The sequence below is a fragment of the Stegostoma tigrinum genome, chromosome 30 (genome assembly GCF_030684315.1).
Source record: "Stegostoma tigrinum isolate sSteTig4 chromosome 30, sSteTig4.hap1, whole genome shotgun sequence".
Classification (NCBI taxonomy): Eukaryota; Metazoa; Chordata; class Chondrichthyes; order Orectolobiformes; family Stegostomatidae; genus Stegostoma; species Stegostoma tigrinum.
In genome coordinates, this window is record NC_081383.1 from 37,549,387 (window position 1) to 37,573,249 (window position 23,863).

The 23,863-nt window shown below is 41.1% G+C and overlaps 1 protein-coding gene across 1 annotated transcript in view; it reads right to left on the bottom strand.

The window, feature by feature from the left end:
* The window catches only part of map2k2a (mitogen-activated protein kinase kinase 2a), a 91,951-nt gene extending 73,342 nt beyond the window's left edge, over positions 1 to 18,609 (bottom strand). Inside the window, exon 1 of the mRNA XM_048559713.2 lies at positions 18,277 to 18,609. Coding sequence (XP_048415670.1) covers positions 18,277 to 18,368 — 92 coding nt within the window. The 5' untranslated portion in view covers positions 18,369 to 18,609. The remainder of the gene's footprint in view (positions 1 to 18,276) is intronic.
* Positions 18,610 to 23,863: the final 5,254 nt, after the last annotated feature.

Consider the following 23,863-nt stretch of genomic DNA (forward strand, 5'->3'; position numbering starts at 1 on the left):
TTAGGAATGAGAAAATCTGACAAGTATTGGCCTACAAAGGTTACAGGATTTAAACATCAGTAGGTTTGGAAGGATTCAGTTAATTGAGCATAGACCTGTGAATGAACCTAGCATGTTCTATTCACCGTGGCTTACGGACATATTGTGTGGCTTTAGTACACGCGAAGGGTTTTTGGGACAGTGTCAGTTAATATAACATATGAAAAGGAACATTGCCTGGTGTTTTACCAAAGATGATCAAAAATACTGCTTCAAAATAAATAGCGTAGAAATTGACAGAAATTTTGTGCAAGAACATATCAACATTACGTCACGTCAAACAATGAGTTAAACCGCCATATTTCAATGATCTGTAGACAGGACAGGAGAAAATCAGTTGGAAAGATACAGAAATGTAGGAATCTATGTTGGTGATGACAATTTTATGAGATTGGGGATGCAATTGCATCGCAATAATCTTCATTATTTTTGGTCTAAACCATCAATTATGAGCAAATTAAGCACAGAATTAGGTTAGAAGTTAGAAAAGGAGGATTTGAAAATGAACAATAATTTGCATTTGGTTCCAATATAGTCACTGGTAATACTGTTGGGTAGCTTCCTGGTATCTGCATTTGCAACTATAACACTGGGCACAGATGATGCAACTCATGATATCTTTGTAGCCAAAGCGTAAACAAATTAAAACTACATCCTTTTCAATTACCAAGCAAGGTCTTTGATAAAATGTGAAGGGAAGCAGAGCAGTTAAGCTGCCCTTTAAGTGCAGGAGTACTTGAAATCTTATTTTACATTTATTCAGAGCTGCTGCAAAGACAGACTACAATACACCATGGGGCCAAGATGTTCATTTTAGAGAATCTCAGCAGGTTTGGCAGCAGCTGGAGAGAAATCAGAGTTAACTGTTCTGAAGAAGGATCAATGGACTAATAATGTTGACTCTAATTTCTCTCCACAGATGCTGCCAGACCTGCTGAGGTTTTACAGCAATTTCTAGCATCTGCAGTTTTTAAAAAAAATTCATTTTAAAGCACTGGGATTTACCCATAATGTTACAGTTTTTAATTGGCTAAAATAAATTATTGATCATGTTCAAAATGGGCGGCACGGTGGCTCAGTGGTTAGCACTGCAGCCTCACAGCACCAGGGACCCGGGTTCAATTCCAGCCTCGGGTAACTGTCCATGTGGACTTTGCACATTCTCCCCACGTCTGCGTCGGTTTCCTCCGGGTGCTCCGGTTTCGTCCCACGGTCCAAAGATGTGCAGGCTAGGTGGATCGGCCAAACTAAAAAATTGCCCATAGTGTTCAGGGGTGTGTGGGTTATAGGGGGACACTTCAAGGCATGGTGTGGACTTGTTGGGCCAAAGGGCCTGTTTCCACACTGTAGGGAATCTAATCTAATCTAAACAACGCTATTGTTTGACGAAGGTTTAGTAACTTTTAAAAACCTCAAAGGCATTCTGAACTCTGAACAGAGCATTCACTGAATTACTAAAAATCAAAAGAACTTTGGGTGCTGTAAATCAGGAACAAAAACAAAGTTCTTGGGAAAGCTCAGCAGGTCCAGCAGCATCCGTGAAGAAAAAATCAGAGTTAACATTTTGGGTCTGCAGAACTGAGAAAGGGTCACTGGGCTTGAAATGTTAAGTCTGATTTCTTTTCTTCAGAGATGCTGCTAGACTTGCTCAGCTTTGAGGAACTTTGTTTTTATTTGCTGAATTACTGTGTGAATCATTTTGTTTTTAAAAATAACCCGCCATATGGCAATTGGTAAAGATGGTAGAGTAAGCGGTGTAGATAAAAAAGCCTTAATGAAACGGTTTGCTGACAGAAGTGGGCTTCAGACTGTATTATCACCCTAACAATAGGCTGAGATGTGCTTATGCTAGGGTCCAACAGTTTTAATCTCTCGTGAAGGTAGGGTGTTGGGCGGGGCAATCCCGAAGGAAGCCCTAGAAGAGGAACCAGAATGATCTGGGAGATCACTTTCAAGAACTACCCATCTTCAGGCTGGGGAGCAAGCTGCCATTTAAAGTAGATTCACCCTTACTCGTCACGGTGCAGTTCTTTCTGTTCACAAGAGGAGAATCTGAATACAACAGTAAACTATCAAAAGAACTGGACACTAGAGGTGGTGTACAATGGTTCATTTTTAAGGTCTTAGTGAAAATTTGGAACTGAGCAGAACACCAATGCTTCAATTAGAGGTTGCACTGATGTTGCTGCCTAGAATGGTAATGAAACATCTGCACACTATGGAACAACCTGCTTGGCGAACAACCGGATGGATCCTTGTCAATAATTATTTTGCACACTTTGGAGTAATCAAAGAAATTGGAGTTAACAGTTTGGATATGTGGTAAAATTACCTCTCAAACTGTATAAAATTATTAAAGCTATTGGATGGCTATGAAGATCGATCAGTGGCTGATTCATGCTGATGTCAGAATATAGAGGTCCATTTACAGAACTCTCAGAAAACTAGCCCAAAGGTACAAAAATAAAAATGGCTAATGGAGTGTTGGCTTTTATTTTAGAAAGACTAGACAATAACAGAGAGGTTGATCTTTTACAGATGTGTAGAGCTCTAGTTACACATCACTAATTCTGGACTTCAGGCAGAAGACTGACTTTTGGTGGGTGGGGGGTGGGGGGGGGGGGGGAAATAAAGGAGTGCAGATTTGTTAACCTTCTTAACCACAGTAGAATGTTATGAGGAGTTGGTTGAATTTCTTAGGGATGCATTCTCTCAATTAAAGGATTTTCTAATTTGACTTTAAGGTGATTAATGGATTTCACAGGTTAAAATGGAGGGAAGCCAATTGCTTTGATGTGGATTTCTAGAACAAGGGGACATTATCCCCATTCTTAAATGATCTGACTCTAATTTTATACTCGAACCTTTTCAGAGCAGATACTGAAATTTTGGAACTTTCAACCCAACAGAAAATCAACTGAAGTTGTATAAATTGAAAGTATCAAAACTGAAATGGCACATCTTTGTTAGGCAAGGTCATTAAAGGTTATCTTTAATCATCTCGGTACAGTACGAGGTCAGCACAGGTGCAAGAGATCAAATAGCCTAAAATTACCTTTCAAACTGTACAAAATTATACCACATATCCACACTGTTAACTCCAATTGCTCTGATTACTCCAAAGTGTATTCGTATGCTCCTACATCTGCCACTTATAGGGCAGGAGGTGGTAAAAGGATGGGGAAGGCAAGAATGTATAGGGATTTAAGTACAAAGGCAAGAATTTTAAATTGGAGACTTAGGCTTAAGCATATGGATGTACATGGAATAGTGTAGGTTAGATGGGCTGCAGATTGTTGTGCCAACCTGCCATACCATCGAGGGCCAAAGGGCCTGTACTGTGCTGTGCTGTAATGTTCTATGTTCTATGTTAGGATGAGCACAAAGACAATGGGTAAAAAAGATAGGATACAATCATCACACAGTCAGTCAGCAGAGTTTTGTAAGAGCACAGGTTTACAGAGGTGTTAGAAGAAAGAGTGGCCAAGAAAGCCATGAAGTAGTCACATTTTAAAGGTAACAAAAACCATGTAGGTGGTTACCACTTCAGGTAGATCGTACCTGTCAGTTGGGCAAGAGACCACATGCACATACGCAGTTTTACGTCAAATATGATCTGAATAGAGGAAAGCAACACAGTCTCCAAAACCCCTCACCTTTCAACTTATATTCACTGGGATTGTGCTGGAATCACTGCACCATCACGACAATCTACCAACACAGTTTATGGTGAACTGTTGTTCGCTAGTCATAGGGAGTGAGACCATTAAAATCTCAAACCGGGGCTTGTTGACTCGCCAACTGGATACTGTCCTCTGAAATTTGTGGAAGATCAGGTGTGCTGACTCCCAGATAAAACGTCTGGTAATAGAGATAAATAGAAACAACAATTTGTGACAGAACTAACTGCCTGACATCTGAACTTGTTAAGTCTTCAGTACACCTTGTGTACTGCAAACCTAAAAAGCAGTGGCCATGTGCAACAGCTGAATCCGGAAAAAAAGAAAAAAAAACCGTGAAAAATAAAGAACAATAACTGCCAAGGATCAGAGCAAAGTGTTCATTTTTCTGTGTCCTGAGAGCAGAGACTAGGAGTACAAAGAATATATTTGCCTAAAAGATTCATGGCTCCAGTAACCCTCAAGAAACTCAACATCATTCAGAATAGTGTCTTGTATGATCAGCACCCTATCCATCAACGAAAATATTCATTCCCCTTAACACCAAAGCAGAGTTACAGCAATGTGTACCGAAATACAGAGAACAACTTGCCAAGTCTCCTTAAACTGAAAGCAGAAGGCAATCATACCCTGCAAGTTAAGCAGTAGTTTGGGTCTAGTTAGTGCCCAGGTGCAGGAGGGTGCCACTGGGTATTAGGCAGGTCCAACAGGTATGAGCTTCTTGCTGAATCAGAAGGTAAAGTCCAAAGGGGATGTAAGCATATCGGCTGAAGTATCACAGTATAGGAGGCCATTCAATTGCAATGGGGGAGGTGAAAAGCACTTAGCGGTCGTAAGTAACAGGATAGTCAAGAAGGTAAATACAGTTTGTTGCCACCATGTCGGGCGTGGTTGTGTTACTTGCCTGGTTTCAAGCTTATGGACATTCTCCTGCGGTTATAGAAGAGCTTGGAACTGCACATAGAATACAGGCAGCACAGGTATAACAAAAGATAAAAAGGTCCACAGAGAGACTTGAGGGATTAGGGTCTAAATTTGTAAGCAGAACTTCAATGGGGTTATCTTCTGGAGTAAGACCACAAGCAAATTGGCACAGGGAACAAAGTTCATAAAGAGTTAATATGAGGCTCAAACAGTGCTGTCTGACAGGAATTTCGTTTTTTGAGCTATAGGTAACAATACTGGAAAAAGTTAAACATTTAGAATGGGCTCCACTTAAGTTGGAATGGGACCTGTCTCCTGATAAATCCAATAATGAGGATTTTATAGACCATTTTCAATGAAAGGTATTAGGAATATATGGAGAATTTTAAATCTGAAGGGAATAGCCAAAAACCATGAAGGAGTATGAATACTCTAGTAGAACTAGCCAGAGTGAGACAGGGTGACAGAATTTAATTGCTCAGGGAATATGGTCAACCTAGAAAGATAGAGTTAAAGTTAAGGATGCTAGATTTGAAAGGGTGAAGCATTTCACAGGCTCAGGAGAAGGCCGGTTTGTGGCTAGTCTGCCTCAAATCCATATTCCTGCTTGTTCCCTATACGCCTTGATGTCTTTAACACCAAATATTTATCTTTCTTTCTTGAATATATTTAATGCCTTGGCCTCCAGTCTTCTGTAGCAAGGAATCCCAGAGGTTTATTATACATTGAGTGAAGAAATATTTCCTTTTCTCATTCTTAAATGCAATTCCTAAATTCCCATAACCCGAGACTGCCCAACAGGGAAAACATCTTCTCTACACCAGATCTGACCAATCCTGTTAGAATTTCATATATTTCATTCAGATCCTCCCTCGCCGTCTTTGAAATACAATAGATAAATTAATTGCACAAATAGAGATAAGTGGGTTTGAACTAGTAATCATTGCAGAGATGAGGCGGCACGGTGACCAAGGGTTGGGAACTTCACTGAGGAAAAAAAAATGAAGAAGGCTCTTAGCTCAAAGAGTAGACCATAGAATCAGTACAGGTGGAAATAACAAGGGGCAGAAGTGTTAGTGTAGTTTATATGCCATCTAACAGTAATTATATTGTCTTTTCTTTGGGAGCCACTATAGAAGTAGAAATTTCAAATCCTACTCACCACAGAACTCATAGGAACCTTTGAAGTGTGCTTCATGGGAGTCAATAGAAGTTGCCAAAGAATAACCAAATGTTTATTTTTAAGTTACTTCAACATAGTTCTGGAGTTCAGAGAGGCAAGTATCAAGATCTCAAAATTTCTAGGACATCATTTGGGTAGTTATGCCAGAATAACGCATTACTGGGCCTTCAGCTCTGCTTGTGTTCAGGAGGACACCTCATACACATGTAACAAAAATGCAAAAACACCATTACAGATACATCCCTAGCAGACATCTGCCACCAACACTGGTTCCATGTGGGGGTGTTGTTCAAGTCCTCATCAATCCTGTTTGGGTACATAAACTACTTGCTTGGACAAGGTACCAAAGAGCTCCACATAATTGACCTGTGTGTGTCCTGGTTGCCATATAAATGTTCAACTTGTAAACCATTGAAAGAACACCCAAGAATGGAGGATACTGGTATATCCCATGGATGAGATTCTTGCACTATGTTGTGATCCAGTTTTAAACCGAAAATTTAAAGGCTCGACAATACATTTCATTTTATCAAACTGTCAGCTGTGTGGTAGCAACTTTAAATGGAAATTTTGCAGTCCAAATTTTATCATGTTTTACCAAATTCGATGCCGCTGAGCTACAGTAATATATAGCAGGGATAGAGACTGATTCTTTCTTGGATGCTAAGGAAACTAAGGAAATGTGAATAAGGACAGGAAGAGGTTGACAAATAGACACGGCTTTCATTGCCAATGGCAAAGCAATGGTTCTGGAAGTTTTTTTTCTCCCCCCTTTATTCATTCAGTGGATACAAGGTTCACTGGCTGGGCCAGTATTTACTGTCTATCATTAAGTGCCCTTGAAAAGGTGGTGCCTTTTGGAATCATTGCCGTCTATTTGGTGTAGACCCAAAGCCTGGGATGCTTCTCATTGAGCTCCACGTAACTACTGAAGTGAATTTGTCAAGTGGTAGGACAGTTCAGAATGGACAAGTGGTAATATTCATTGAATCATACAGTATAGATGAGGCACTTTGGCTCATCAAGTTTGTATCACCAAAAACATACAACTACCTCAACTAGTCCCATTGCCTCGAATGTTATAACACTTCAAGTACTCATCCCAAGTACATTTTAAGATTCTTTAATAAAAACAGAAAATGCTTGAAAAGCTCAGCAGATCAGGCAGCATCAGGAACACAGTTGAATCAGATAAGATTTGTTCAGAACTGGCAAAATTCTACTGCGGTTATAAGTTATGCTATTTTAGTCAATTGAACAGTACTTTGGGCATTGGCGGCCCCAAAACAAAAATTTTTTACTATTTCTAGTTCTCTTGGATAAGTGGGTGTGTTCTAACCATGACAGTGTTGCTAGTTGCACAAAGGTAACTTGCACATGGATTTCCACATCAAGCACAACCCAAAATAGCTTTGAATAGATGTTGGAAATAGTACATTAGCGATCAATATGCAAAAATTACAGAAAAATTACTTGCCCTTTTATAAACCTTGAAGGCAATCTAATTTTAAAGCATATGCATGACTGGCAAAATACAGTGAACTGGACACATATACAAACTGGCTGATAGTGACTACCTGCCATATCTTTTCAATTTGCCAATAAATAGATTGGAGTTTAAAAAAATTGTGTTTTACAACTTCTATTTACCCAAAATATATGGAAGTAGCTCAATACCCCCCTCCTTTCCTCCTGCAGTCCCTACTGTATGATTACTCATCTTGGTGATTTGTACTACCATCACAATTTACCTTTCCTTCTTGTTGCTCTTCAATCCTCCACATAAATACACCTAGTCACGTTCCTGTCTTTATCAAGTGTTACCTTTTTATTTCTATTTCCTCATTAAAAGTCATTTTTACTACTTCTTCACTGTGCATATGCTCTAAATGCCCTCCAATCGCTATATCCTTCTGCACTTACTTCAGTAAATCCTTTCCTCCCTTAAGTTCCTTTTAATTGCAGGCTGCTCATCTGCCACCCTCATCAAGTGTCACCTTTCTTTCACCTCTGATGTATCTACTTTCATTAAAATCTTTACTTTTTCCCATCCTAATCAGCCATCATTATTCCAGACAGTCTAAGGGAAGAAAATTGATTGCATCTGGCACACAAATGGTTTGGCCGTAAATCACCAGATTTGGTTAGGTCATAATGGAACCTTTGAGTCTTGAGCTCTTCTGCCCAGATCAATATTGTACTTTTCCTGAAACTCCTTTCCTCTTCATTACGGTGGTGGTCCAGGATTTTGTTAAATGAACACTATAATTGAGAACAACCAGCTTTGTTAACTTTTCACACAATCCAGACTATTTAATAAGTTATTTCCATTGGCAGAATTGGTGGATATACTTGCAATTGTGGCCTGGTAATCATGGGCTGATGGCACATTATTGACATGATGTCTACTGAGAATGGTTAATGGGACATGGCGTTTGATATGGTCCAATCATTAGGACTTATGGCCTGCTACCTTGTATCACACAGGCAATGGAACTCATATGTTCACTACTATTTGTGTAATAGGCAGGCATTATATTTGGCACGTTAGAAGTGAAAATTACTTGTGGATTACTGTCTCACGCTGAAAACATTCTTGAGACACTTTCCCTTTCCAGGATAATCTAAATTGACTGATCCCTTGCAAGAGATTTTGCAATATACACTGAATAATGATTTGATCATGATACATTATTGCACAGGATAGTTTTGATAAGCCTCATCTTGGTGTCAAGCTTACACTTGACCAGAACATTCACTATTTGCATCAGGCAAAAATAACTGCACAATCAACAGCAAGAAAACAGACTACTTTTCTAATTTGTAATGCAGAGGAAGAATATTTAAAGGTTGATGATACTATAGAGAACTAGCCTCAAGGAACTATGCAAGCAGAATTAACTGCAAAAAGCAATTAACCAGCAATTTGTCACTTTAACCATGTCTAGTAATTGAGCTTAACCATACATTTGCATTACATTCTTCAACCCAGGTCTCCTAAAAGGATGAGATCATAAACAAATTTTAACAGTAACAAATAGATGTTGACTTATTTGTACAGCAATTTTTTGGCTGGATGAAGTCCTGATATGGGCACTCCAAGCACACCATGTTACCATCTGTTGCCTCTTTCACTTCATAACTGGCAAATGGTAGTTAATTAAAAAAACCTATTATGAGTCTACGTTACACCATATTTGATGGCTTTTGTAAAAATAAAAAAAAACAGATGAGCATTTCTTAAATGGCAAGTAGTCGGCCAGTACAGATGCATAAAAGGACCTAAGTGTCCTTGTTGATAAGTCACTAAAGGCAAACATGCAGGTGCAACAAACTATTTAACAGGGTAATGGAACGTTAGTCTTTACTGCAAAAAGATTTGGGCCCAGTAGTGAAGTCTTGTTTCAGTTGTATTGGAATTTGGTTAGATCACACCTGGAGTACCGAGGTAGTCTTTGTTTCCTTTCCTTAGGAAAGATATTTCTGCACTTCTTCTAAGGCAATAAAGTTCACCAGACTTGTTCCCAGGATGGCAGGATGGCCCAATAATGACAGACTGTGTAAATTGGACCTATTCTCTACAGTTCAAAGAATGAGGGGTGATTTCATTGAAACTTATAAAACACTTAAAAGGGATAGACAGGGTAGAGGTTTCTACTGATTGGCGAGTACAGAACAATGGGCACAATTTATAAACAAGGGGAATGTCACTTGGATCCAAGATGAGGAGAATTTTTAATCCACTGTTGATTATTGGAAAAACCCATCTGCTCACTAATGTCTCTTAAGGAAGAAAATGCCATCCTTAGAGGGTCTGACCTACATGTGACTCCAGATCCACAGCAATGTGGTTGACTCACAATTACCCGCTAAGTAGGCAATAAGTATTGGCCTAGCCAGTGACATCCTCATCCCATGAATGAATTAGAAAAAGGAACTCAGTTGTGGGCCTTTGACTTCTCTACCACAGAGAACAGTAGAAGCTATCTTTCAGTATGCTTTAAGGTACAGATTGATTACCACTGGTGTACAGGGTTACGAGGATTAAGCGGATAAAAAGACATTGAACAGTTCAATCAGCTATGTTCAAATTGAATGGTAGGGCAGACTCAATAGCCTACTCCTGTGTACATGTTCCTACACAAATTAGATATGTTGGTACCCACAGAGTCAACACAAAATTGCAACTTTTCAACAATTGCTCATAGACCACAGGATCCGTGTGGAATTTATGTTCCCTTATTTTAAAAGTGAAAAAGGATGAGCCCACAGTTACAGTCCAACGAGGTTCAAGGAAATGGGAAAAGAGATAAGTGAATCAAATTTGATACTTAAAAGATAACTAAAATATAAAAGAAAGGACTATTCGATGGGAAGTTGACAGACCTTGATTTCAACGTGATATGAATGACTACGAGACTATAGTATCATGCATAAGACAGGTAAAACTTAATAAAGTGCAAAAAGGTGAGAATAGTTGCACAAGGTTATTGGTGGTTAAAACAGAGAGAAGACTAGCCTCAATTTCAACAAGTTTTCTTGCCCTTTTCAGTAGCGTTCCGGGAGATAGTTGATTACTCTCTCCGTAAGGGAGTAATATTTAAATCCTGAATGGAGTCTTACATTATTGAGTTGTTGAATGCAGAAAAAGCAATGGCCTAGTTGTATTATCGCTGGACTGTTAATTCAGAGATCCGGATAACATTTGGGGATAGTAGGAACTGCAAATGCTGGAGAATCTGAGATAACAAGGCGTAGAGCTGGATGAACACAGCAGGCCAAGCAGCATCAGAGGGTCAGGAAGGCTGACGTTTCGGGCCTAGACCCTTCTTCAGAAATGGAGGGTCTGATGCCGCTTAGCCTGCTGTGTTCATCTAGCTCTACACCTTGTTATCTAACATTCGGGGACCTGGGTTCAAATTCTGCCATGGCAGATGGTAGAAATCCAATTCAATAAAAATTTGGAATTAAGAATCTATTGAGGACCATAAATCCCATCAAAACAAAAATCCACCTGGTTCACTAATGTCCTTTGGGAAAGAAAACTGCCAACCTTACCTAGTCTGGCCTACATGTGACTCCAGACCCATGTGGTTGACTGTGAACTACCCTCTAGGCAATTAGGGATGGACATCCTCATCCCGTTAACGAGGAAAGGAAAAAAATTGAACAGCACAGTGGCTCAGTGGTTAGCACTACTTCCTCAGCACCAGGGACCTGGCCTCAATTCCAGCTTTGTGCAGCCGTCTGTGTTGAATTTGCACATTTTCTCCGTGCCTGCGTTGGTTTCCTCTGGGTATTGCAGTTTCCCCCCTTAGCCCAAAGATGTGCAAGCTAGGTGGCTTAACCATACTAAATTGCCTATATAGTGTGTAGGTTGGTTGGATTAGCCATGGGAAATGCAGGGTTACAGGGGTACAACAGTGAAGGGTGGGTGACCCTGGCTAGGGTGCTCTCTGGAGAATCAGTGTAGGCTTGTTGCGCTGAATGGCCTGTTTCCTTAATCGTGATTCTAGGAAAAGCAGAACAGTATTCCCCATGTGGTCAAGTTTGCTGTACTGTAGTCATTTGGGATTGCTGAATCATTCAGTATTTCCTCAACAAAATGCCTTTTCTTTTCAGCTTTTAATTTTGCATCCATTGGGACAATAAAAACACAAATCTAAGTGGAAAACCAACATTGATGTTGCATGAGAAGGAAGTGCTGATTGGTTGACAAGTGGACTCTGACTCTGCAATTAAACAATATTTTCTGAATAATCCTGAGGATGCAAAGAATTGCACTGACAACAAAATTAGGACTGTCAGTCAGGCACACAGTGAGGTGCACTTGAAGAATCCAGTTCACACACGTATGAAGTACACAGGGCCCCGCACATCACAGACACAATGAATATAAACATGCATTATGCTTGTTTCTACTTCTTGTAATCCAAGATGGTGCCACAACATGGCACCAATATCCAATTTTCACTGTGCCTCAGTATAAACAACAATATTAAGTAAATTTAATGAGAGAAAGGTGACAACCATTCACTGGTTCATTTCACAGGGCAATGCCTTGACCAATATTAACCTGCTTGGTTTCAAATCTAAACAAAGCCCGATAATTACAAGCCATCCATTAGCATTAAATTTCATTCCACGTTAACACCTCTACCACTCAGTCGGCTGACCAATTGGAACAGGAGTGGGACGCTCGGTCTCTCAAGACTGCCATGCCATTCAATAGAATCATGGCTGATCCAACACTCTTTACATTCACTTTCCCATTCACAACACTGAGGAAATGGCCTCACCAACACCTTCCCCCTCATATTTCAATCTGCTTGACATCAAGTCCAATATTCCGTTAACCTTCCTAATTACCTGCTGCACCTGCGCACAAAACACAGGAAGCTGGTACATAAACCAGCAGTCTCATTTCTTTTTCCCCATAAAATTATTTCTTCCAGATGGAGTGCAACACAAAACTTCAATCAAACATCCCCTAGATAGCAATATTGCACTACATTAAAAATCCTTCCCATAAAAACTCCAAAACAGACGTACTAAATTATGGGGTTTTAAATTTCAACAAGCATCAGTAATTGCTCCAATAAGAAATGTATTATCAGACAGTAGCCAGGGTAGGACACTCATCATTTCACCTCAAGAAACGTTTGTGATTTTGATACTTTCTTTACGTTGGCATTGTTTACTGAAATAGGAACAACTCTGGTTCTACTTTGTTTCGGCAAAATGGTACTGCTGAAAATTTGGCCAGTTATTTAGCCTGTCAATACTGTGGGGCAACTACTTTGCAGCTTAGAAAAACAAAAGATTCTGGGTAAGTGTCAAGTGCAATGATCTATTTGAGTTGCCAATATGAAATATGAGACACTCTCACTGGAACAAGACAACCTAGCATCAGTACTGAAAACACACTGAACTCTGTTCACACAAGCATAGTTCACAACCACTCAACTGTTCAAACCACAGGCTGCAGAAAAGTCTTACAATCTGCCAATTGAAATCTCTTCGTCACATTTGTCAAACAAGTTGGTGAATACCACATTGAACCAGCTCAGACTATGTTTGTTACTCAATTTATGTGTCATGTCTCATGCAAGCAAGTCAAATGCTATTTCATGTTTTCCCTTCTTGGTTTTGTATTTGTACATTACCCTCATTATTCTGGTGGTCCTTTTCTATCTCTACAATCTCCTTCAGCTCTATATTTTCAGATTTCCATTCTCTCCAAATTCTGACCTCTTGCACATTCACAATTATATTTGCTCCAGTATTACCCTTCATGGCTTTGGCCATTTTAGTTCCAAGCTCTCGTACACCCTTCAGAAACTGCTCTACCTCTTCACGTTTACCTTTTCCTGATTATCATCTGTGGTTCGATGACAGCTGTTGTCTGATAACAGACCTGATAAGCACCTTTTAGACATTTCATAACATGAAAAACCACTATATAAATGCATATTTTTGACATGTAGTATGAGGTCTGACTGATCCGGCTTACTGTATGCAATAGTATTTGTACGATGCCCATGAGGAAAAGCCTAATAAAGCTCACTCCTGCATCGCAGCCTGTTAACAAAAAGCTTAACAAGTCTGGTCTCACTGCAAAATAATGCAGCTATTATGGGAGATCAATGCAGAAAATTATGGTGAACTTCACACTCAAAAATTGTGTTAAACACGGAATCAGTTTTTTTTGGTAACGTTTTGTGCCAGCTACAGTGATTTGATCAAATATTCTAAGTAGCAGCCACTCATAGCTTCTGGATTTTCTCAGATTGTGGCCGTTAGGATCTGTCAGCACAGTTGCACACAGACTTCAATACTTTTGGTAAAAAACCAAAGATGCTGGAAAAGCTTAGCAGGTCTGGCAGCATCTGTGAAAGAGAAAACAGAGTTAACATTTCAGGTCCAGTGACCCTTCCTCAGTACTTTTGATGCTTGGTTGGACAAATATAACAAATATTACTAAGAAGAATTTACAAGAAGCACCAAATCAAAACTGAAGGCAGCTGCCAAATCCTACTTAAGTTTTGACAATTTTTGCATGGTTCGTTACACGGATAAAAACACTTAGCCTAGGTTAAAGTACTTAAATAACTCCCTTGTACCTATGATAAATTGCAGTTCTCCAGTGGCTCCTTAAGTAAATGCAACAGTCAACGTGTCACTGAATATGCTAAGAAAGCTGTGGTCTGGGCTAACTAAGCTGATAAACCCAAGCAACAATATGAACATCAGCTGAATGTGTGATCCTGTAAGCTATAAAGGCAAAGGAATAAAGTAAATTCAGCTTGAGCCATCAAGAGCAAATTCTATTTTGCACCCACATGACAAAGTGCATGTGTGATGTCAAGTGCCCACACAGGGCTCAGGTGTAATGTCTCCCCGTGTTCAAATGTTAGCCAACATTGAACAGCAGAAATTTCTGAGATATTGTTGGGTCGCTGATGGTCAAAGAACCGTAAATGAGGGCAGAAAAGTGAAAGAAACAAATTGCATGCTGTTTCAATGTCAAGGTTTTAATACTCTTCTTAGTTTTTTGCCACCATACTGAAGTACCTTTGGCACACTAGGAAATTCACAATGAACGATTGATGGTTTAATGAGAACCTGCATGGCTTACCACCATTTTAAATTAATTATAATAATCACAAAATTCTACCAGAATATGACTGTAAAGTCTATAGATTTTCCAAACAAGCTCAACTCCTCAATCATTTTTCTCCTGCTCTTAAAAATCATGTGTCATAAAAATGGATGTGTCAGGGCATGTAATAGCCACTTGCTTGTTGTAACAATTATTTCATGAACATCATATTACAAAACTAGTTTTGAAATACAAATTCAGGTTTTCTATTTAAGGCTAAACATTCAACTAACCTGAAGGCAGTGCTGACTCAAAAGCAGAAGTCAGATAGCTGAAAAACCAGATTGTGGAATCAAAACATTTATGCATTGTCCAACTAGCTCCAGTAAGTGAAATCTGGAGACTGCATTTTTAAAACCTAAACAACAAACCTAAACTTCAAATACTGCCTTTATTCTCCAGTCATGTTTTCCACATTGTGATCCATTCAAAACCAGTTGGCTGCACTCCGTAAATAGCTATTTTTTTCCTCATAGGACTTCAAAGACATCTAAATGAACTTTGCGCTGCTACTAATCATAAAGACTAGAAAATGTGGCAGTCTTCTTGTAACTTCAATGCCTTGAAATTTTAGTGCAATTGAATAAGTAGCTAAGATGTTACTTATGGCTCCGTTTTAACAGTTACACATCAAAACCGGAAGTGTTTAAGTTTGAAATACACTCCAGATACTGCAGCGTAACAAACTGACAGTACAGAGAGAATGCTGCACTGTCAGAGATGCTGTCTTTCAGATATGTTAGAACCATGGTTCATCCAGTGTGGATGTAAAAGATCACTATTCAAACAAAAGAAAGAAAAAAGGGTATTCTCTCCACATTCTACCCCAGCCAGCATCATTAAAACAGAATACCTGGTACTTATCACACAACTGTTGGTGCAGTACAAGATGCCTTCAACTGACAATAGAGGATATATTTTAAAAATATTAAATAGGTTGCAAAACACTCAGGGGTGTCATTGAAGGCACTATTTAAATCTAAGTCTTTCTTCTGTATGGTTTCCTGAATCAAAGGTCAATACTTTGAATGGGGTGCAGTAGGGAGGCGAAGGCATGGTTTTAAAATTCACAGATAGCACTAGATAGATTAGATTAGATTCCCTACAGTGTGGAAACAGGCCATTTGGCCCAACAAGTCCAAATCGCCCCTTGAAGCATCCCACCCAGACCCATTCACCTATAAGCCACACACCCCTGAACACTATGGGCAATTTAGCATGGCCAATCCACCTAGCCTGCACATCTTTGGACTGTGGGAGGAAACTGAAGCACCCGGAGGAAACCCACACTGATACGGGGAGAATGCGCAAATTCCACACAGACAGTCGCCTGAGGCTGGAATTGAACCTGGGTCCCTGGAGCTGTGAGGCTGCAGTGCTAACCACTGAGCTACCATGCCGCCCACAGTGATAGGTGATGAGAAAGTATGTTGTGATGATGATTTAAAGAGTTTGCAGAAGGATACAGTTTTGCTAAGTTTTGGTCAAAAATCTGGTAGATGGAATATAACATGGAAAAATGTAAGGTTGGTCACTACGGCAGGAAGAATGAAAGAGCAGAGTATAATAAAACAGGGACAACTGCAGAATTCCAAGCTGTAGAGGAATTAGGTGTGTTTGTGGCTCAAGTAACAAATAGTCAGAATGCAAACATAGTGCATCATCAAGGCGGCTAGTGGAATGCTAATCTTTGAATTGAACGTAAAACCACTATGATCATGGCTGATCATCCAACTCAAATCTCATTCCTGCTTTTCCCTCGTATCTCTTAGCCCCAAGTGCTATATTCAATTGCTTCTTGAAATCAAACCATGTTTTGCCTTGAATGGTTTTTGTGTTAGCAAATTCCACAGGTTCACTACTCATTTGAGTGTACAGAGGATTACTCCTAAAATTGCTCTACAGTTCAACTACATCCAAAGATCTCAAGTAAAATTAGAAACTAGAGGCTGCATTATAAAAAAATTACAGAAAACGTTAACAAGCAGACCATCGGTAACAAAACTTGATGGCAAGATACAACACCAGCAGATCAGATTATCAGTATAATAAAATTTGAGAAGAGTGCAAAATAAACATCTAAGATGAAGAGATTACTATCAGGAAGTAAATGCAAGATACTCTGGAAGATTCTGGGGAAAAGCACTGCTAAATTGTCACTGGGTGTACTTAGAAAGACTTAACATACTTTTGGATGAAACTGAAACATGTTGTTCCAATCTTGTGCCTTAGTCCAGATATTAAAGTATGTGCAGAAGTTGAAACAAATTTTATTCATGAAATTGTGTATGCAATTAACTGTCACCAACTAAGCAAAAAAAACTGCAAAGGATGCACCAAATTAGAACATTGATTGACCATATTTTGCTATTGCAGTTTCCCAATTTTAAAGTTTTATTACTTGGTCATGTGAAGAGACCGCAAGTGAAGAGATACAATGAGGAGCAATTTAACTGGAGAAGTGTGAATGTTGCAACAAGTATTTCTTCAAAGTTTTGAAAGTCTGATTAAAAAAACACTTGGGAAATGTCTCAGAGGATGACAAGAATTAGCAAAAAATATAAAAGGACAATTTCAACATATTCATATGCAGCAGAGACCTAACAAGTATAAACAAAAATTCCTTTGCTGTAAGAAAACTCCAAAAAGTAAACCAGATCAACTTCAATGATTTTTGAAAAGTGATTTTAATCAGTCTGTTCAAATGTTATCACAAACCTCCAGAGTTGAGCTTGAACCCCAACCTTCTGGCCCAAAGCCATCGGCATTCAGTGTTTCAAAGACCTCAGCTTCCCAGGGGATTTTTTTACTTACACACATCTCAGGTGGTCAATTCAAAATCCAGCAATGACCAGTGGAAGTGACTGCTCAGTTGCTTGGATAGAAAGACACAGATATACACAATACACTGAATAGGACTCAAACCTAGAATCTTCTATCGAGAAGTAAATGTGCTGCTGTCACTGTCCCAAACTAAAATGGAAACAAATATAACTAGAAATGCTTTCTTCCTGAATGAACTAAATGATCAGCTGCTAACCAAAGCTGCAACTTTTCATGTCAGACTCCATACGGCCGTCGGCGGACTATTCAGTCACTGGGGCATCACGCCTCACTCAGCCTCTGCACATCTAAATAGGAGTTAATGCAAACAGTTGACAACTGGCAACTTAGTTCTTTTTGCTTTCCTCACACTGGCGCATAAAAGATTCTTGCAGCACCTTTTTAGCGATATTTTCAGATCAGCCTATTAAACACAGGTCAAGGCTCGAATGTAGGATTTTCCAGGCCGCTGCAGCTCAATATACAGACATAAAGAGCGAAAAACTATTTCAGTTAATCCAACCTGCAGAATAATATTTCCAGATCTATTTTATCAATATTGTAACGCAGTGTTTTTCAGGCAACTATACCATTAAGTTTCTTGGTATTCAGTGCCGTTACAGTGTTTAGAACGAAAATACGCAGACGTTATATTGTTATTTTTTCCCCGGTTGAGATGACATCCTTGCCCTTATTCCGAAAACCCCACCAATCAATTTAAACCCATTATCGCTTGGAGGGGGGGAAATGCCCAATCTCGCGCCAAACGATTTTAAACCAGGTTATCTGTGATACCCCGAGGCAGATTAGGGAATTGGGAGCGGACAGGAGAAACAAAGAATTACTTAAAAACAAAATGCATTCCGGAGAACGAATTTTATTGGAGGCAAGGCCTTGGGAAATCCCTAAAAGAGGCTGCAAGAGGCAGCTTGACACAACCAGGCCCAGGCCGGGCCGTTACTCACTCGGCGTTATCCTCCCTGGTTGGGGACGGTCCTTCACCGACAGTGGTTGTGATGGTGAGAGTGGGCAGCACCGCTTTCCGTTTAGCGAACATCTTTAATCCGCCCCAAACTCTCTGCCACCAACACGGCGGCCAAGGGCTCCTCGCCTGGCGGAATGGCTGTCTTCCCTTGAAACCCCCCCTCTCCTTCTCTCCTCGTCAAGGCTTTCCCCTTTTTCACATTTGAATTTGACTGACGGCACCAGCGACCCTTCCGCGACTCCAACAGAAGGTCACAAACGCCCACAACTACTTCCGGGGTGAAGAGTAAAGCGGCGGCCGCGAGTTCCTCAGGGAGGTCAGGGGCGGGGCCTGGTTGCTAAGGAATGTTAAGGGCGGGGCCTGGTTGCTAAGGGAGGTCACGGGCGGGGCCTGGTTGCTAAGGGAGGTCAGGGGCGAGGCCTGGATCCTAAGGGAGAACAGTTCTGAGGAAGGGTCACCGGACTGAAATGTTAACTCTGATTATTTTTCTTAAGAGATGCTGCCGGACCCGTTGAGCTTTTCCAGTGGCTTGTGCCTTTGTTCGAGATTGGGTTGGGGCCTAGTTGCTAAGGGAGATCAAGGGCAGGGTTTGGTTGCCAGAAGTGTTTAATTGTTACTGCCCAGGCGGCAATTTGACCCGTATTCGTGCGCTAGCTCATTACATGAACATCATTATCTAGTGCCAAACCCCTGCGTTCCCTCCATCCATGTGGATTGTTTCTATCTAAACGAGGCACTCAATTGCTTCTTAAATTGCCCATCTTGAACTTGCCCTCACCACACTTCAGGGCAGTGTTCCACACCCCAACTACTTGTAGGATGAAAATATTTTACCTCACCTCACCCTTACTTCTTGGCTGTCTCCCTGTCTACTCTATCCAGCCTGCCCTTGAGTTTGAAAATATTTACCGGACCTCCTCTTAGACCTCCCTCCAAGGGGAACAGAACCATCTTTTTCAATCTATCCTCATAACTCATGTTCTTCAAACCTGGAACTTGTAAACTGCTTCTACACAGTCTCCAATGCAGTCACATCTTTCTTACATGGCACCCAGAACAGGGTAGGCCTAATAAGCTGAAGATACTGTATTCGTTACTTATTGCTCTCTCCCTACCTGACCTGTCATCTTCAATGATCTGTCTACACGTATGCCGAGGTTGCTCTACTCCTTCACTCCCCCCCCCCCCCCCCCCCGTCCATGAGAATGGTACTGCCAAGACATTACAAGGGTTGGGGGTGGGGGAGTGGAAGAATGGGAGACTGGGACTAGATAATGATGCTTATTGTTAAGGACAAACCTGGTTGCTAAGGAAGACGGAGCAGGTTTGACTCCATCTCCTTGGCATTCTCCCTCTGAGAGGAATTTCACAAGCACTTGGCTGGCAGCTGTGAGTGGTGAGCAAGAGATCACTATCTGCCATTCCCTGTCTTACAGTGTGGGCTTGTATGTCAGAATGAATGCAGAATACTGTTGCAGACAATAAGATACTCTGTGGTGCGATGTTGGTCCTATAACTGGACCCTATTTGCTCTATGAACTGGGAGATCTCAGCAATGTGACCATCTCCATGGCTTTTATCTCCTCACCACCAGAAGATGAACTTGGGAGGTCAGCAAAAGGCTGTCTGGTAACAAACAGTGCCATGGTTTAGAAAAGGCAGTTATAATCAGGTCAGTGAAATCTCACCAAATCTCACAGTATTTAATCATTTACTGTATTGAACTGCATTTAATTCTGGTCTCCCTGCTATATGAAAGATGCTGTTAAACCTGAAAGATTTTGGAAAAAGATTTACAAGGATGTTGCCCGGGTTGGTGGGTTTGAGCTAAAGGGAATGGCTGAATAGGCTGGGGCTATTTTCCCTGGCATGTTAGAGGCAGAGGGTTGACCTTATGGGGGAGTGGATAGTGTGAACAGCCAAGGTCTTTTTCCCAGGGTAGGGAAATCTAAAACTAGAAGCCACATGTTTAAGGCACGAGGGGAAAGATTTAAATGGGATCTGAGGAGAAGTTTTCACACAGAGTGTAGTGTGTGTATGGAATAAGTTGCCAGAGGGAATGGTGGAGGTGGGTACAGTTATGACATTTAAAAGCCATCTTTGGGCGTATGAATAGAAAGGGTTTAGAGGGATATAGGCCAAATGCTGGCAAAAAGAACTAGGTTAATTTAGGATCAGAGATAATGGGAACTGCAGATGCTGGAGAATCCAAGATAACAAAATGTGGGGCTGGATGAACACAGCAGGCCAAGCAGCATCTTAGGAGCACAAAAGCTAATGTTTCGGGCCTAAACCCTTCATCAGAAAGGGCCTAGGCCCGAAACGTCAGCTTTTGTGCTCCTAAGATGCTGCTTGGCCTCCTGTGTTCATCCAGCCCCACACTTTGTTATCTTAGATTAATTTAGGATATTTGGTTGGCATGGATGACTTGGACTGAAGGATCTGTTTCCCTGCTGTATAACTCTCTGACTCTTCTTTTTATTAATCTGTTGGATGTGGGCGTTGCTGGCCGGCCAGCATTTCTTATCCATCTCTAGTCGTCCTTGAGAAGGTTGTGGTGAGCTGCCTTTTTGAACTGCTGCAGTCCTCCTGCAATGGGTTGAGCCACAATGGTGTTAAGGAGGGAATTCCAGGAATTTGACCCAGCGACAGTGAAGGAACGGCGATATATTTCCAAGTGAGGATGGTGAGTGACTTGGAGAGGAACTTGGAAGTGATGGTGCTTCCATATTTCTGCTACCCTTGTCCTTCTAGAAGTAGTCATGAGTTTGGAAGGTGCAATCTGAGGATCTTTGGTGAATTTCTGCGGTGCATCTTGTAGATAGTAAGCAGCAGTGCGTACTGAGTGTCGGTGGTGGAGGGAGTGAATGCTTGTGGATGTAGCGCCAGTCAAGTGGACTGCTTTGTCCTAGATTGTGTCTAGCTTCTTGAGTGTTGTTGGAGCTGCATTCATCCAGGCAAGTGGGGAGTATTCCATCACACTCCTGACTTCTGCCTTGTAGATGGTGGACAGGCTTTGAGGAGTCAGGAGGTGAGTTACTCGCTGCAGTATTCCCAATTTTTGGCCTGCTTTTATAGCCACTGTGTTAATGTGGTGAGTCCAGTTGAGTTTCTGGTCAGTGGTAACCCCCAGGATGTTGATCATGGGAGATTCAGTGATGGTAACACCATTGAATGTCGAGAGGAGGTGGTTAGATTGTCTCTTATTGGTGATGGCCATAGCCTGGCATTTGTGTGGCATGAATGTCACTTGCCACTTGTCAATCCAAGTCTGGATCTTGTCCAGACCCTGTTGCATGTGAACATGGACTGCTTTAGTACCTGCAGAGTCACAAATGGTCCTGAACATTTGCAATCGTTGGTGAACATCCACAATTCTGACTTTATGATGGAGGGAAGGTCATTGATGAAGCAGCTGAAGGTGGTTGGGCCTAGGACATTACCCTGAGGAACTCCTGCAGAGATGTTCTGGAGTTGAGATAATTGACCTCCCCCAACCACAGCCATCTTCCTACGTGTCAGATATGACTCCAACCACCGGAGCATTTGCCCCCAGATACCCATTGATTCCAGTTTTGCTAGGGCTCCTTGATGCCACACTTTGTCAAATGGAGCTGTGATATCAAGGAGTGTCACTCTCACCTCACATCTGGAATTCAGCTCTTTTGTCCATGTTTGAACCAAGGTCGTAACGAGATCAGGAGCTGAGTGGCCCTGGCGGAACCTGAACTGGGCTTTGCTGAGCAGGTTATTTCTGAGCAGGTGCTGCTTGATAGCACCGTTGATGACACCTTCCATCACTTTACTGACGATTGAGAGGAGACTGATGGGGCGGTAACTGGCCAGGTTGGATTTGTCCTGCTTTTTGTGTACAGGACATACTTGGGCAATTTTCCATATTGTCAGGTAGATATTAACTACACAGAAACAGATCATTTAGCTCAACCGGTACACAGCAGTGGTTGTGCCCCACAAAAGTCTCCAACGCTTCAGCTAACACCAGCATCACTTGCTTCTTTCTTCCTTTATCTAGCTTCCATGTAGATGTAAGTCACCTCAGCTACCTCATGTGATACCTAAGCATTCCCTAGCGGAAATTGTTCCTCATAACTTACCTATTGAACTTATGAATGAACATCATATATTTGTGACTTGTACTTATTGTCTCTCCTGCAAATGGAAACATTTTCTCAGCATCCACCTGAACACTGTGGTAATCAATCTAATGACTGCTCAGACCTTTTGGTTTACAGACATGTATTCATGGCGATCCATGGTGATATGGGCCAGAGTAAACAGTAGCTACCAGTGTGATCTGCTACCCTATGCTTTTGCTGTTCCCCAACCCTGTGCTTTCCCTTGAGCAGCACAGCGGCTCAGTGGTTAGCACTGCTGCCTTACAATGCCAGGACCAGGATTTGATTCAACCCTTGGGCAACTGTCTGTGTGGAGTTTGCACATTCTCCCTGTGTTTGTGTGGGTTTCGTCCCACAGATGTGCAGGCTAGCTGGTTTGGCCATGCTAAATTGTGCCATCGTAACCAGGGATGTGCAGGCTAGAGGATTATTCAAGGGAAATGCAGCATCACAGGGATATGGTAGGGGGTGGACCTGGGTGGTATGTGCTTCAGAGGTTCAAGTGGACTCGATGGGCTGAAAGGCCTTCTTCCACACTGTAGGGATTCTATGATTCTCTGCTCTTGGTCTGCCTCTGTGCTACACTCCTGACGTACACTTGCTGTTTCCCTAATTATTTCTCCGTTTCTCCTTTCTCCATGATCCTGTTCCACCCAGGCTCTTTCTGTCTCTGTGCTCCTGTTCCCAACAACTTCCTCCACCATGCTTCCACTGTAAATTGTGTTTCTCTTATGTTCCCATTCTCCCTCCACCACATTGCATTCGTTTCTCTCATGACCAAGCTGTGTCCATACTCTGCAGATTTGGTAAGAAGGCACACATCACCTCAAGTCACCATTTTGTTTAGAAACATTATTGAAATACTTCTCATGTCACACTCTGACATGGTGAGAACTGTATACTATTAGCAATAACGAGTTTGTGATAATTAATCATTTTGAAAAAAAGGCCCCACATCCAAACAAGTTTGAAAGCCATGGCCCTAGCACTTCCTTTTGCAATCTCAAAATCATGTATTACTCCTAAAGTCTTCACTTTTTGACAGAAAAGAGCTACAGCCAGATCAATCTTCTCTGATGTGTAGAACATCTCAATAGTGGCTTCCTTCTTGTAAATCAGTTTGAATCCTCTCTCTTTTATGTCTTTTGGACATGTTGAGCAGAAATGTTCATATTAATTCCAATGTAGTCTAGCCAAGTTTAAGCTGGCTTCTTTCAATTGTACCAGTTTAATATTAATATTAATGCAACCAAATAGATTAAATTTAGATTTATTGTCACATGTATATGAAAATACAGTGAGAACTATTTTCTCTTGTGTTATATGCAAAGTGTTGCCACACCCCGGCACTATCTTTAAAGCACTGAACAAAATGCAAGATGTTACTGCAATAGAGTAATATTTCTCTCTTCTTATTCCTCCACTGTTGCT